This window comes from Pezoporus flaviventris, unplaced genomic scaffold (assembly GCF_033815535.1).
Source record: "Pezoporus flaviventris isolate CSIRO_AGI_PZ_B2104156 unplaced genomic scaffold, CSIRO_AGI_Pfla_v1 ptg000036l, whole genome shotgun sequence".
In the NCBI taxonomy this organism is placed as follows: Eukaryota; Metazoa; Chordata; class Aves; order Psittaciformes; family Psittacidae; genus Pezoporus; species Pezoporus flaviventris.
Window position 1 is genome coordinate 41,013,301 of NW_026892584.1, and position 16,393 is coordinate 41,029,693.

Below are 16,393 nucleotides of genomic sequence, written 5' to 3' on the forward strand. Positions count from 1 at the left end.
AGAAACTCAGGACCTTCTGTGGTCCACTGCTGTTCTGGCCATGGTTATATTTATTTGTTGCTGTTGTTGAAAGGTAAATCTTTTTTTACTGTGTTATCATCAGGTTGGGGTGTTATCAACCAGTCAGAGCTGGTTTAAATTGGGTCTTCAAGTCATATAAACCCTGAGGTAAAAGCTCATAATCCCAGGCAGTGTTTGTCCTTCTAAGCAAGTTGTAGTGCAGCTAACATCTTGCCTTTTGTGCTGTCTCCTGTGCATGGGTTTGCACATATAAATGACTTTGCTGGCTGAAATAACAAAGTTTGCATTTCTGCAGCCGGAAAAAACTGAGAGACAAAAAAACAAAAACAAAACCCCAAACAGCTGGCTAAGCATTAGCCCCATGATATTTTTTGAAAGGAATTCTATTAACTTCAACTTCCTCTTGTTCACTGAGCTTTTCAGTGCTTCTCCTACCATTTACATTTATGAAGGGCTTTAAAAAACACCTTACATGCCAGCACTTATGTTGATGAGTTCTTATGTAAGAAATCCACTCAGTCTGAAAAATGTAAACATGCACCTCTACTTCCATTTTATGGTTTCATTTTCTGCAAAATCACAACTTTTTCTTCCCTGAGCACTCGATGAAAGCAGCTGCAGTGTCACGTCTAAGCAGTTTATCAGACACCTCACATCTTCAGGAATTTAACACCAGCGGCTGAAGACTTATCAGCACCCTATAAACATCTGCCAGTGCTTTCTTGGTGCTTTGAGCTGGTAGGTAGTCCTCTCCCTCTGCACAGAACAGGCCACTTCGAGTGAGGAGGGGCTCAAGGTTTTGCAAGACTGCATTCCTGGTAGCTTTGGAGAACCATGTGTTGTGAGACAGAAGTCAGAGCTGGGCTCTCTAGCTAAATGACAGAGCTGAATCCTGCCCCCTGCAAATCCACAGGCAATAATCATTCTGACTTCCCGCACTGCCAAAATGCCCTTAAAATGCATTTATTTTAGTTGTTCTGCCAGCTGTTTTATAAAAAGGTGAAGTCAACAAAAAAGTCAAAGCCTTGCTGCTTTCAGTTGGAAAAGTGGCAAGTCAGGTTAAACCCTTCATGAGACCTGAGGAATAGTGTCTCCTATTCTGCATCCCATGACAATACAGCAGCCGCAAAGTACTGCAACTTATTTTGGGAAGTGTGTCATGCACTCCAGTTATATATAGAAAACAGCAGATTAAGTGGTGCCACTGTTTCTTTCAAGACCCTCAGGAGATTTAGGGGACCAGGTACAAGTCTGGCACCCAAGCACAGGGGGATGTCAGACGAAACAGGTAAGTAGAGTAGAAATGGAATGGCTCAGACCCTGCAAGGCAGCAGCCGTGCATGGCAGACAGCGACAATCTGGAGCAGCACACAGAAATAGAAAGCTTGTATTGTCCCTCCCCCTTCCTTCCCAAATGAAACCTACTTCCATCAAACTGCAGTAACACTGCAACTAGGGGAGCATGTGGCTTCGTGCTTCACAGCAGAACCATCCTGGTGAGATTAAAAGTCACAGCAAGTATCAAATCAGAAAGAAAATCAAGAAGCAGCACAAGACACTGTAAAGTGTTGGCAAAGGTGGGTTTTCCACCCACAATGAGAAGAAACAATCTGAAGCAGAGAGCAATCTGCCTTAAAGAACCATGGGCAATAGACACTCCCAACACACCCAGCAGCTCATACAATGGCTGGAACTATCCAAGTGCCTGCTGCAAAGAAATGAAGTGTTTAACCCTGTGACACAAGGAAAGAGGTGACTTTCATCCTCAAGTTGCACAAACGGCTGGGGTTGCCTTGTACAGTGCATTGACTGTTTTCTCCAGGTGGTCTGATGGCCTGGCATCCCCATAGGAGGTGGGGACCTGAAAAAGAGGGAGCTTCTCTGTAACCGGTGACTTTATCTGAGGGAAAGGCTGAGTTTAAGCTAAGGTGAGCAGTCACAAGTAGGGATTCTGGTGCAGGTGTTTGTATGGAAGGGTGTTTATCTCACAGAAAGTCTTTGGAAGGAGCAAAGCTAACCTCTCCGTCTTTACATTTTAAAATCATATTAAAAACAGAGTCAGGGATCTGCAAACTGCTTTACACCTGAGAAGGTAGCTCTGCTGTTGGTTGTGGTGGCTTATCTTCACAGTGCTTCCATCCATATGCACCCAGGGTTGGAGCTTATGTGGACCACTGAAGTCAGGCTGGAAACTCCAGTTCAGCTCATGGGTTCAGACTGAACAGGAACTCTGGTCATGAACAGCCATATATCTACCCTACTTCCCAGTGTCACTGGTCTTACTCCTCACTGTGCTGGGTATTGAACCAAGACACAGAAAGATCTAATCATTAACCCAGGGACCAGCAATTTAAGGCCCAGGTGTCAAAACAAGGTTTTCTCAGGCCTGTGGTAATGATTGCCACCCACATCTATCTTCTTACTTTGAAATGTTATTCCCTTCCAAGCTAGAACACAGATGAGAAATACACAGTACAGAGAAAGCTTCAACTTAAAACACAGCCTGATAATCACTAATATAAGTGATCTACCTTAATCCAGATTATGTGAGTGTATTCATTGTCAATGAGCTACACAAGCCTATAAAATCCCAGAGAAAGAGTGCTTTATATTTTATGAGAACTCTAGCATGCTATAAAGCAGAAGGCACTCCTATGTTAAGCAGTTGAGTGTGTAAAACTAAGGAAGGGTGTGGGAATTGGGAGAAGGCTGAGCAACATGAAAAGAACCAAGATTTTCGCATGTTTCTAGTTAGTATGGAGATATTTTTAAGGGTCCTGTTAGAGGTCTCTGAGCAGTACTTTGTCTTCAGAAAATGTTTGGAAACAATCCCTGAATGAGACCTCTTTTGGAAGTTTCAGGTCAAGTAGCTGAAATATGCCTCCTCCTCCAGTTGAATACCTTCCCTCCAGTTGCTGAACTTGGTGATTCAGAGAAGAAGAGTTTCCATATGATTCCTTTCTGTCGAGCTTTCAGAAGATCACAGGATCAGAATGGCAACAGGAAAGGGTCTGGGGGTTGCAGGTTTTTCAAGCACCCGCATAAGTTAGTGGTACATCAGGATGCCTGGCTGGGCAGAAGCCTGTCACCTCCATTTATGTGGGGCAGCAGGCACAGCTCCAGGGCACAACTGAAGTGGTCATCCTCTTGGGGGGCTCACTGGCAGTTGGCACAGCCTTAGTCAGGGAATCAGAGATGGTGGCAACCAGCCATGGCTGGCATGGGGAGCCATGGCACAGCAAATACGTGCTCTCGCCCTAGCTGCAGGCAGGCCAAAGGCAGAAGCCAGTGGTGTGAGTCCTGCACTTGATGTGTGAGATCAGACAGGCCCAGGCTTATGCAGGATCATATGCTGATCATGAGCCAACTGCATGATGCTGTTGCAAGGAAGATGTTCTTGGCTGTGTGTCTAAGGCTGTAACAGCTAAAATATGAGAGGCAATTATGCCATGTTACTAATTGCTAATGACTCCCCGACTGTAGTCCTGTGTCCATTTTTGGAAATAGTACTTTAAGAAATAGGCCTCTCTATGGGAGAGTCACCTCAGCAACCGGAATTTAAATAACGTGATGTTATTCTGTCATGGAATACTGAAGCTGTTTGGGTGCTTAACCCATAAAAGCAAGTGCTAAAAAAGGGGCTAAAGGAGGAAACAGCTATTTTCTGTGAATAATAAGGGATTAGTTATTTATTACTAATGATTGCCTAATAACTCTCCAGATTCATGGGGATAAAGTAAGAATAAAACAAAAAAATTAGTATTTAAATCTTTAGATGAAGAGTCAAACTGCTAGGGAAAACTTGCTGGCTATAGGAGTAGTAAAGACCTAGAACAGACTACCTGCAGAGAATGCGGATTCTTTAAGAAGGTTACACAAACGTTTGTCACTCATGATCTGTTGATATTAATCCTCTCTTAATGCAGAAATTTTCATGAGATGATCTTCTTATGTCTCTCCCAAGCTGTCTACCAGACACTACTCACAGCTTTCTGTGCTTTTTGTCTGTAAGAATTTAACAGAACTTTATAGCTACTCTGAAGTGGATGGCACATTTATTTCCAAAGAAGATTAAGCTAAACAGAAATACGTATCATGTACTCGCATATCCAAAGACTTAAGAATGAAGACACTCAAAACCTCAAAGGTATCTTTGGGGTAATCAAGGCAACATGTCACACAACTTCCTTCAGAAATTGTCTCTTCTTCTCTTTTCCAGCCTGGCTAATTTGTACCCATTTGTATTTCTACCCACAGCATCTATTAGCTTAAGTAATTGCTTTTTCATCTTTGATACTTACCCTACTATTTAGAGAGAGCAATCTTATGTTTTTTTCTCAGCTTTCATTTTTAACTACAAAACTGATCTTTTTTAATGCCTTCCACTAAAGCAGCTCCTTTATTCTTCTGGTCTGTTTTGCTAGTAATGACTACCTCTTGTAGTCATCAAGCTTCCCTGAGTGCAAATAGCCAGAAGTTCCTCTGATATTTCAAAGGGGGTTTCCCTACTGCTCTATTCAGTGACAATAATGCTTCCCTTTCTGTACTGGAGATATCATCTCTGGTGCATTGTAGGAACATCTTCATCTTCTTCATGGCCATACCATAGGGATAGCTGCGTAGAAATACTCAGAAAGCTTTCCATGAGGTAGTGCCAAAACTGAAAGCGATACTGCAGTGACCACTCAAATTTCTACATGAAGTTCTATGCAGCTTCTGAGTAAAGATCAATTGGCCTTACATTAAATACAACAACTGCATCTGCTAGTCTTCAGTCATATAGCATTATCCTACATTGCATCACCCCATAGTAAGCAAGTGGGAATGCAATCGCATCATGAAATGGTGGATGTGCTGGTGTGTGGCTGTTTTTGTATCATATGATTAGAAATTGCATGGTTACTTAAAGTCCAGACCTTTTGCATGCTCATGTGTTTGAGATGCTCTTCAGCTGACTGTGCTGAACGGCTTTCTGAATTTATAGATGTACAGGAATGCAGCTTTATGAGCTGAGATCAAAACCAAATTTCCCATGGTTTATCCTTGTGTTGACTCAATTGCTGGTTATTTTCTACTACCAACACTTCAATGATCCCCTAACCACTTATAAACCCTATCTAAAACGTTGTCATCTTTGATTATTATCATCCTTGATTATTTGGACTCACTGACTGGGGCCCTGACCGCAACCTGCTGGCTGAGTTCCCAGCTTGACCTCAGACCTGCCTTATCACCAGGCTTGTCTGGCCTGCTGTCACAGTGGCTCCTGGCACCCTATCCTGTTCTCCATCTTGTCCCCTAACTCCTTCCATCAACTGAGTATATCAACAATATTAGTATTTTTTAGCCACCTTCTTGGCTGTTCTTGTACCCTCTCATGTTTTCTTATTTGTTGTTACAACCTTCTAATGTCCTCTTTTTCTGTATAAGGAATGAAACTCATAAAAATCCTCCCAGCTGCTTTGTCTCTTAAATGGTTTCTTCACAACTACCAGAGCCTTGGTCCAAGAGATCCATGACACAGCAGCTCATACAGAGTGCATGTGTTTTTTCAGGGTCTCCAGGTCTTACCGAGTGAGTAAAATTGATCTTGGCCAGAGAACTCCACAAACAAATGCATCCTGAATGTAATCTGTAACATTACATTACAACATGACAAAGCCTTGGGTGGCATGGTTTAGTGTGAGGTGCCCCTGCTCATGGCAGGGGGGGGTGGAACTAGATGATCTCAAGGTCCTTTCCAACCCTAACTATTCTATGATTCTATGAGTTCCACCAGGACAAAGAAATAACTCAGCCATTGGTGAAGTGGTAGAAACTGTCCACAGAAGAATTAGTTACTTGGGAAGCAGCTTGAGCTTAGGAAGAACAAGATGGACCAGAAACAGAAATGATGCAATTTGCCACAAAACTGAATTAAAGGATTATAATGAAAGACAGAGACAAAATAGAATAGCTGTGTAGAAATAAAAGAGACAATAAATCGGCTTCTGCTCTGAGAACAGGAATGCTGAGAAATGTTGCAAAGCACTGAGCTGGAATGTGGCTGTTCTCAGGCCTCTCAAAGCAGCTGTTGGCTTCACTGCCTTTCAGTAATCTTCAGGGTGTTTTAAGATTATTTGCCATCATTGCTATAAACTTACTTGGACTTTTCAGAAAGCCATCTTACAACTTGTATTCTGCAGGCTCCCAGTGATCCCAGGTGTACTCTTAGGAGCTCCCAAAAGGAAACCGTTGTCAGTAGATTTTAATTTGCATGTGTAATTTTTGGAGTTTATAATTTGAAGAAGGTTGGAAATCACAGCACACACACCATATGAATGTCCGCTTACATATATATGTTCAGCAAGATGTTTTGTAGGTGATTAGGTATTTTTCATATGAATTTAGTACTCCTAACCCTCCTAGTACCCCTAATAATTCAAATCTGAAAGGACATCTAAACATTATAGCAATGTAAACCATCCTTCCACACTATGTGCACTTTCACAAGCAGTCTCCTGTTTCAACTGATGATTTCAAAGACCTGTGCTGGGAATTGGGGTGGACTGTCCCTGAGGAAGCTTTTATTCTAGTTTGGATACTATTGCACTTGCCGAAATAAACTCATACTTCCAGCCAGGTGAGATGATGAGTGATAGCTTCTGGTCTAAAAACCACTCCCATGTGGTTCCTTCAAACAACACCACACATGCTGCTGATGTAAAAAACCCTAGTGAAGTTTGAAAATGTTTCCAGTCCCTTTCTGCGAGTCACTCAAAATTATTGGTTGCTAGAACATCCAAACAGCAAAGCAAGCTGGGCATGAAGGTGGTGCCACAACGAAAGCACTAAAAATACATAGTTCTGTGTTTTACAATTGCACTGCTACAGATTTGTGATAACTCACCTTTTTAGACTTCCTGTAAACAATGCATCAAACAAGGCACTTGTACGGGCTCCTAGTTCAGGTTGGAAGTATCTAGCCTTAGATACACTTGGAGCTGAAAAAACTCACGAAAAAAAAGAAAAGAAATACTACTGTGAATTTCCTTTTGATTCAGAGAGTAGACATTTTCAAAGGAGCTCAGCCTGTTTGGGTGTATTTGCTTGGTAGCCAAGCAAAACAGGAGCTGAGAGGCAATTCAGCTGTGGTCTATAAATACACTCTAGACTACACACTAGGGGAGGAAAAAAGCTTCTCGTAAATATGGTTATGCTAGAAATTAGAAGGTAAATCAATCCTAACAGCAACAATGGTTTGGAGCAGCTTTTCACTGGTGGAATGAGGCAAAGCCATTTTAAGTGGTGGCTTGATTAGCTGCAAGGGTGACCTTGTGTTTGTGACAAGAAACAACAGGGTGCGTGGGTCTATGGATGGGCTCCTTTCCAAAACATGGCCTTACTTGTCACAGTGGGAACTTTGGGATGCTGAGAATTCTGAAAATCTGGCTTTTACTAGAAAGTGAGGACAGTGAGTGTCTAGAGTGTCTGAAAGTGAGGAGAGGCCATTTATTAATATTCATAGTCGACAGAGCTCTTCAAACCTCCTTTTCATGTGGTATTAATATGAGGCACCTGAAAGGTAAGAAATAGGCATTTGATCATACACTGACTTGAATAAAACAATGTTACAAAGAATTAAAAAAAAAAAAAAAAAAGAAATTTAGCCTAAAATTATCTTACTACTTGCTGTTACTTACAGACTTGCTAACAGTTATTATACTATTCCTTCCAATTACCAGTTTGTTACAGGATAAAACATTCATGTTGCACACTATCTTCTGCAAGACAAGATATTCCAATAGTGTGCTAAGAGTTCCCATGATCAGAAATTTCAGAGAGAATGAGGGTAATTATGGCATCCTTAGAGATGGGCAGCATTGTCTTGCCCAAGGGCACACCAAAGTAACCCCCATCAGCTAGAGGTTGGATAGTGCCCTGGAGAAATGCTTCGGGTGACTTAGGGTAGAAAACAGTGTTGATCTGCAGGGTATAGGCTAGGTATAATGCAACAAGGCAAAGGGAGCTTTGCTTTGCTTTTTCTTGTGCTATAAAACTGAAAGAAGTCAGTCAACCAACCACCTCAGTTTTCCTCCAGCCTTCCTTGTTTCTCTGCTTGAGGTTTTCATTTGGCTTACAGACTTCCTGGTGATCACAATCACAGATTTGGATTTGGGTATCTGTTTTGGAGTTGATACAACTGGGGAGCTAAATAAGACAGGGCCTTATTAAGGACATTGCACTGCATCATTGTGTTTCTTCCCTCTTGAGATATTTCTGATTAGCTGCCTGAAATACAGGTTTCACAAGGAACTCCTGTGGCACAGAAGTTTGTCTGGCAATACTAATTGAGAAGAAATGGCCCAATTAAGAAACTCATTGTACTTTTCCATTTCTAATGGCAAACTCTGCTACAATTTATGTCCTGTAGGAAGAGTTTTCAAATTTTGAAAGGGTCCTCATTATTTTTGCAGTGACAAGCAGAGCAACTCATGCATTCATCTGTTTGGAAGTCCCCAGAATGAAATACTGTAGAAAGGATAAGCAAAGCCTTCAACAAAAGCACACCTCATCCTCAGCTTCTTCAGTTAATGACCAGCTTTCAAATGACATATATATGCTTACTAATATAATTGAAAGCATTATGTAAATAATTGTTTCAGGTAGCAAACCAGAATGATATCCAGGCCAGCCAACAACTAGTACATGCCCCACTCAGGGGCTCAGGAAAAGCCTTAAACAAAATTTCTCAGCTTCATCTAAAACAGAAAGCCTGACAGAATTTCAGGGACTATCCCCCCCAAAAAATCCACTTTTTCAGTGAAAACTCATAAGCAACAGGAGACCAGGTACAGAGTGCACTCAAAACACCAGCTCTGAACATCTGGTCACATCTCTGCTAGCAGCTGCCTCTAGCAGGAATGTTTCCCCAGATCCTGCCATTTCAGTGTCCCCTGCTGGCACCCAGCTTAAACCCCCAGGCCTTGTCATGGGTTCAGTACTAAAGTCCTTCTACTCCTTCAAGTTCTCAGCTGAGAATTTTCCAAAGGAGAGGATACACCTATATGGAAATAGAGTTTTTCCAGTTAAACCATTTCAGGCACCAAAATCTGCCTGTCCCAAACACACACACCAGAATTTTTAGCAAGGCAAATTCTCTCCTTTGACGAGTAAACAGCTGATCAGGACAAACAGGTCAGCAGCTAGCTGAGCAACATCTAGAGCTATTGCCCAGATGATTTACTGGCCTTTGAATAATATTATTTACTTCAAATAAGCCCTACTGTTAAAAGGGAGAAGAAGAAGGTACAGTGAACTTGTTACCTATAGGAATATTCCACATCTGTAAACCATATTCTTATCTGATGTCTGTAGAGTAAAACTTTTCCAGGTTGTGTACAGTGCTTCAACATGATCCCTTGTGCTTTGCATTACTTGAACACTTACTATATAACACTGAAGAGCAACTGAAAAGAACCGGTTTATTTTCTGTACATGATTCACTTCTATTTCCTTCATCATAGCCCATTACTAAAGCAGTGAATTCCTACTTGTCTGTAGGAGTTGGTAGTGCCACCTTCTTTCCTCTTCAGAGATTTAGTTAATGACTGGCTGCTACTGAAAATCTTAACATTTGCTCTCTAATGCCTGGCTGCATGACCAACCCATTCATTTTGCAGTCGCTCTGGCCCACATGTCCTTCTACAATCCAGTTCAAACCCACAAAACACTCCCTCCTCCACTTTTGTTAAGTTTGTTTTCCCCCATTTTATTGTATTCAATCATCTCATAGGAGTTGGCCAAGCAGCAGAAACTGCACAAAGCCAGCAGCTTTCTGGGCAATGTCTGATTTCCATCAGCAGTGAGCTGATAACTTGCCTCAGTGCATCCCGAGAAAACATACTGAGCCATCGGAACAATCATGTGAACATGCCTCATCTACAGAGTTTAAAACCAGATTAGCTTACCTCCTACTAAAGATTCTTTAATCCACATTGATTCAAAGCTATTGCTGAAGAAGAAACACAACCAATGACTGATGTAATGATTGTAATGCAAGGTTGAAAGCAGAGAAAACCAAAAAGACACCAGATTTAGCAACCACAGTTATGAGTGGTTTCCACACAAAGAACTTTATTTTCATAAATACAGCAGTGGAAAAGCAAACTTCTAAAGGAGGGGAAAAAATAACTTTATGTCCATATGTTTAATAAAAACACTTTCTCCAAGACAAAAATCATTTACATTCTGATAACTCACATTCAAAAATAAATAGAGAAAGGCAGCAGGGCATAACATTCAAATGAATAACTAGTAAAAGGTAGTAAAGTTATTTTTATTAATAATCAAGAATATAACACTGCAATACTTAATCTTGAATTTGTATGTACCAATGCCATATCCTACACAGCAACAAATCAAGATATACACACCATAAGGAGCATGTTCAATAACTCCTGTTAAAGTGAAAAAGTAGGAATCATATTTAACAAAAAATCTCCTCCAAGCTGGTAACAGAAAACCCACTTTGAGCAGTAAACAACAAAAATAAACACTGAAATAACGCAAGAAAACTAATTTAAAAAGAAAACCAATTATCAAATAGGAATAATGATATAGGATTACCTCTCCCCCAAATAGCCAATCATTTATTTTGCTCTAACGTAGGTAACACAGCACACAGGAAAGTTACTGTATTCCAGTACAGTACTAAAATGCAGGCTCCTGCAATTTGGTCCATTTGCATGTTGCTGATTATTTTAGCCTGTCACAAAAGCAAGGATAGTTGTGTCCCTCAATCTTTGGGTAAAAACCAGAGAAATTACATTCTTCATCACAAAAGCAAGATTTTGGGAAATGTGTGGGGTTTTTGGTTTTTTTTTTTGCTTGTTAAGCATACTTAGTTTATTTCATTCATGCAAAAGCTGTGAATTAATACCATTCCAGATGAGGATTTTACCTTAAAATTTAAATAGTAATAAAATCAGAGGACACTGGAAAAAAGCTTAATCCACATAATATCTTGGTGCTGAACTCAGTCAAAATTGCACTAATCTCACACATTTGCCTTCTTAGAGACACAGATGTAATGATTCATTCAGAAAAGCTAAGACAAAAATGTAAAACAGATAAAAACTATACTTACTCATTTTTACCTAAGAGGTTCAAACATTTATAAAGCTACACATAACCTCCAAAGAACATGGACACTAAATTGTTAAACAAACTACAAGTAACCACTGCAGACCTGACGGTAATACTAAAAAAAAAATAAATGTGTAATATCATTATGCTATCAAATTCTTGCATTTCCTAAAAATGTAAATGCAAATCAGAAGTTACAGTTCAAATGTGTAGAAAGCTTGAAATGAGTATTCAGGTGCATACCATTATTAATATTCTGTGTTAGCCACATAGTATATAAATATATTGGAATTTTAAGTAGGGGAAAATACATCTTTTTTTGAGGTAAGGAGAGAGAAATTTAACAGGATTGTATCTCTGAAGGTGCGCAGAGTGTCCTGGGTCACTTGCTGAAGCAAACAGCTACGGGCAGGTGTGTTCTGCAGCAGAGCAGGGGCTTGCAATGGACAGGGGCATTCAGTGTGGTTTTCCTGAGCCAGGGAACCCCAGGGGAGCACTGAGACCCACCTGCTCACAAAAGAGGGGCCAAGAGTAATGGCTCCTCCAACTCCCACAAAGGGCAGCCCCAAGGAGTGCGGTGACCAGTGTGGCACAGCAGTTCATGCATTCCACATGCCGCCTGCACAGGTCAGGTCACACGTCCTACCTGACCCACAAGGCAGAGTGGTGGGCACATGCTGGAAAGCATAAGCAGCAGCCCCATTTGGGGGACCTGTACTATCTACACCAGTTGGTGGTGGCTGAAGCCTTTACTCACATGGAGGAGCTGCAAGGAGAGGCTACAGTGCAGAGCTTGACTTGCAAGAGGTGCCCAGACCCTTCTCCTGGGGCAGGAATCGGCAGCAGGCCAGACTTGGACCTGCTCAGGCGAGTTGAGAGGAGGGCACAGAGATGATTAGAGAGCTGGAGCACCTCTCCTATGAAGACAGGCTGAGACAGATAGGGTTGTTCAGAATGGAGAAGAGAAGGCTCCGGGGACACTTTCTATCAGCCTTTCAGTACCTAAAGGGAACCTATATGAAAGCTGGAGAGGGACCTTTTATGAAGGCATGTTGTGATAGGACAAGGGGGAATGGCTTTAAGCTGACAGAGGGAAGATTTAGATTAGATATTAGGAAGAAGTTTTTCACTATGAGTGTGGTGAGACACTGGAACTGGGTGCCCAGAGCAGCTGTAGATGCCTCAATCCTGGAAGTGTTCAAGGCCAGGGTGGATTTGGCTTTGAGCAACCTTGTCTAGTGGGAGGTGTCCCTGCCCATAAGCAGGGGGGTGGCACTAAAGGTCCCTTCCAACCCAAACCAGTCTACAACAAACATTCTGTGATTGCCTAATTGTGCCTTAGGCACTGTACTCAACTGAAAAAAATATGCCAGTTTATGCCAGTTTTGGTAAGTAAATTGGCAAAGCAATCCCCTGTACAATCACAAACCAAATATATTCACACTCTGACGTTACACAGCCTCAAAAACTACATGATCTCAAAGCATATTATGGAGCAAACATATTCTCTCCTTCTTGCAGGAACAGGCACAGGAGACCTGCCTGAAGTCCCCCACATCCACATCAATGCATTCATTTTTAAGCAGAATCCATATCTCCCAATTTTGATATTCATTCTCAGGACTCAATAGAACAAGTGTCATCTATCATATTATGTTACATTGACATACATTATACTATAATTATATTTATGTGAGAAATCCAGTTTGCAAAGATTACAAATGTACCAAGCTGCTAGTAAACAGTTGCTCTATCTACATATGACAGTGCAAGTTAGCAGTGTCATAAAGGCACTTGTCTCTCACAGACAGTATTGTCTTTTCTAATCAGTCAAAAATAGATCTAAAAATATTTAACATCCAAAATGTTTTTTACTCCTTAAAGTGGTGCAAATCGTCATCTATAATCAATTAATTCACCATCAAAGACCTAAGTGCAAAGTATCCATAATTAAATGTATCTTTATAATTAATTCATTTTAGTGCCATGCTCTCAAAAAAAATGCCTAAAACCATGCTATAGTAGAAATTTGATTGGCACTAGCAACGACAAATGAAAAGGCAGGTGCATACAATAGAATAAGCAAGCTTATTTACAAAGTTACTAAAACAATTAAGTGCTGGGTTGCAAGAAGAAGCATTTGCCATAAGTCTTTTCCAAGACATGCTTAAAGCCACACCTGACCAGTATGAAACATGTAACATGCATTTACATCATTTGGGACATCTTTATAGCTACCTAATTTTACAAAAATAATTTCAAAAATGTTCATTCACTTTAAAGTGGTTTGGGTTTTCACTGAATGTGAAAAGACAAGTCCAAACCAGAGCTAACAACAAAGTTGAAAAAGACACCTAAGTAGCCACTATACAAAATTCAGTGCAGCTTTCAGATTACCAATGTATAAGTTGCCAGTATTTATGGATGGCAGTGTGAAATCCCTTAAATCCAGTTTATCTGGTCAGTATATATGTACAGATTTCCCCCTTCAAGTCTCAGCAACTTAAAGCAACTTAAAATTTGACAATTTCCAACAACAAAAGACCTGGTTTTAGAAATCAAAGGGCTCAGGTATTAAAAAAAAGACATAATTGGCTTTGCCTATGTAAATGTTAATTGGTAGTTGGCATTATAGCTCCATTAGCTGAGAAATCTAAACACCCAGAAAGGTGTGAGGGATGGAATAAATCAACTACAGCCCAAAAGCCAGCAGGTTTTTTGCCCTTTGCACATTAAGAGTATATCCAGACTGCTGTGAAGTTGTTGGATGGAGCCTCATGCTTGAATATTAATTTCCATGTCCAGTCTTCTGTAAATAATTTTGCTAGTACCATACCCTAAGGAAGTTTCTGCGTCTTTGAAAAATCTGCATCCACTGACCATTGCACAAGGTTATTAAAACAAAGACAGGAGGAAAAAAAAAGAAGCCATTTGATCAAGTATTAAGCTAATCCTTCAGAGAATCACACTTTCTTTACTTATAGCAATGACCAGAATTGCTGATGGTGTACTGACAGTTTCCATGGAAAGTGGGTGACTGCGTGGGATAGCAGACATACAGCCAAGTCAACTGCTTATGCAATCTTCGTGATACAAGCAAGCACAGAACACACCACTTGTATTATGTGCTGCCTATGATCTGCATAAAGTGCCAAAGGAAAAAACATTCCTCTCTGTCAGGCCATGGCTATTTCAGTATTCCCATTCATCTGTTTTCATGTCCAGGTAGTAAAGAATATTCTGTGCAAGCTTTACCGCTTGCTTTCTGGCAGTCTTGCACCGCTCATCACCTTGGGGATCAACAGCATCAAGTGCTAGAAGTTGTTTTGTAAGAAGTTCTTCCAATCTCATGTAATTCTTATCTGTTCTGTTTCCATCAAATGAAATCACCTCCTGCTGAATTTGAGACAAGTTTCCAAGAACATTCCAAACTGCTTTATGAGACTGATGTTCAGCAGCAATTTGCTCAGAATACATTTTCCTCTTTTCAAGTGCTTCCTTCAGATCAATATACGTTATGAGAGTTTGAACTTCTATTACTGCTCTTCTCCTGGCTTCTCTAATACAGGGGTTTTTTCCTGGACTCACTTCATCCAAGCGAGCAATTAATCCCTGCAATTCTGCTCTAGATCCCAAAAACAAATCAGAGGCATTCTCAGTTTTTAAAAGTAAAGAATTAATTTCTTTCATTTTCTTCCGGATCTCTTCTATTTTTAGAATGGACTGATTTTGTGCCAAATCATAAGCCTGAGTAGAATCTGCTTCTTCTTCCAAGTCCAGATATTTCTGCAGTTTATTGATCTCTTCTACAACTTCCTTTCTGTAATTTCTGATTTCTGTGTGTCCACAGACATCTAAAGCATCCAAATCAGCAATAAGGCCTGTAAGCACACAAGACAGATGCCTGCAGGTATCATTACTACTCACTCCCATTAGAAGTGCAATGAGAGTTCCTCTTGCTTTGTTCACATCGCACATTACAGAGTTAATTTTGGAGACGGAAGGATGTGCATCATTAGAGAGTGGCAGGGACAGCTGTTGCTTCACACCGCTTTCTATGATCTCCTGAACAGCACATACTTTTGTCAGAGTGCGGTATCTTGCTTTGCGTAGAGAAACCTTCCCTCCAGTTTTCACCTGGGTAAGCCTCAGTACAATGTCCTGAATACCTTCTTCAAACTCATCACTTATACAGTTACCTCCTTTGTAAAAAGGTGTAATCTCACGTTCCACAAGTGACTGTGCCTCCTTGAATATAGCCTCTATTTCCAGTCTGCGTGGATGGTTTGCATTTTGTTCCAGCTCCTTAAGGAGCCTCTCTATTTCCTGAGCAGCTCGCTTTCTGGCTTGCTGAATATCGCCCTTGCCTTCGGTGTCTACAGAATCTATTTCAAAGAGCTGTTTGGTAAGACTCCTTTCTAGTTTCTTGTAATCCCGATCAGTAGATAGACCACTGAAGACAACCACTTGCTGTTCAATCTCTTTGACTTCTTTCTGTATTTCATGCAACCGTTTTATGGATGGGTGTTGGTTACCCATATCCATTCTCTTCGTTTGTCCAGTTTCAGATGAACTACAAGGAAAGTGAGAACAAGACTTGCGATTAATAAAGTGCTATGCAAGCACACAAAACTTTCACAGCATCCTGAATCACTTCATCATTGCAGCTATTTTAAATATCACTAGCAATAGGAATAAACCATTCGGATATTTCATAGCCATTCCTCTGTTTTTTCACACCCCTTTCTCCTGCTCGGGCCGCAGGCGTGATGCTTTAGTTACCACACGACCGGCTCTTGCCGTTTACGCACAACCTCCAGCCCTCCCCTCCCTACCTGTTCCGCAGCCGACGGCATCGCGGAACAAACCGGACACCCGCAGCCCGGGGGAAAACCAGGAGCGGAACCGGGCGCCTTGCGGGTGCCCCAGCCCCAGGGCAAGGCTGACTTCCCCCGCACAGGCCCCACAGCCGGCGCTCCCGCCTCCAAGCCCCTCCGCGGCGACGGGGCCCGAGACTGGGAGAGATGACAACGAGCCGCCGCTAGGGAGAGCCCCGCGCCCCCCTGCAGCGCCCCCACCCGTAACGCTCCCCCGGCCCCCTCGCACCCCGTCCCGCCGTCTCACCCGCCAGGCACCGCAGCCGATGAACCGGGCGCCCGACCCGCCGCTGCGCCACGGGCCGAGCGGCAGCGAGCCCTGCGAGCCCCGCCCCGCCACCGGGAGGGGGCGGACACGGCGCTGCCGA

The 16,393-nt window shown here is 41.8% G+C and overlaps 1 protein-coding gene across 2 annotated transcripts; it reads right to left on the reverse strand.

Moving 5' to 3' along the window:
- Positions 1-12,761: 12,761 nt before the first annotated feature.
- BAG5 (BAG cochaperone 5) lies at positions 12,762-16,374 on the reverse strand. Of its 2 annotated transcripts, none has more exons than XM_061464125.1 (2): positions 16,273-16,374; positions 12,762-15,721 (listed from the first exon to the last, which is right to left on the reverse strand). In XM_061464125.1, the coding sequence occupies exon 2, from the start codon at positions 15,691-15,693 to the stop codon at positions 14,341-14,343; it is 1,353 nt and encodes a 450-aa protein (XP_061320109.1). In that variant the 5' UTR covers positions 15,694-15,721; positions 16,273-16,374; the 3' UTR covers positions 12,762-14,340. The 2 variants fall into 2 exon arrangements, with proteins under 2 accessions (XP_061320109.1, XP_061320110.1); XM_061464126.1 differs by lacking the exon at positions 16,273-16,374 and adding an exon at positions 15,889-15,911.
- Between the last annotated feature and the right edge of the window lie 19 nt (positions 16,375-16,393).

Bases quoted from the DNA above. Each gene is read 5' to 3' on its own strand.
- BAG5 (XM_061464125.1), bottom strand. From the start codon at position 15,693: ATGGATATGGGTAACCAACACCCATCCATAAAACGGTTGCATGAAATA.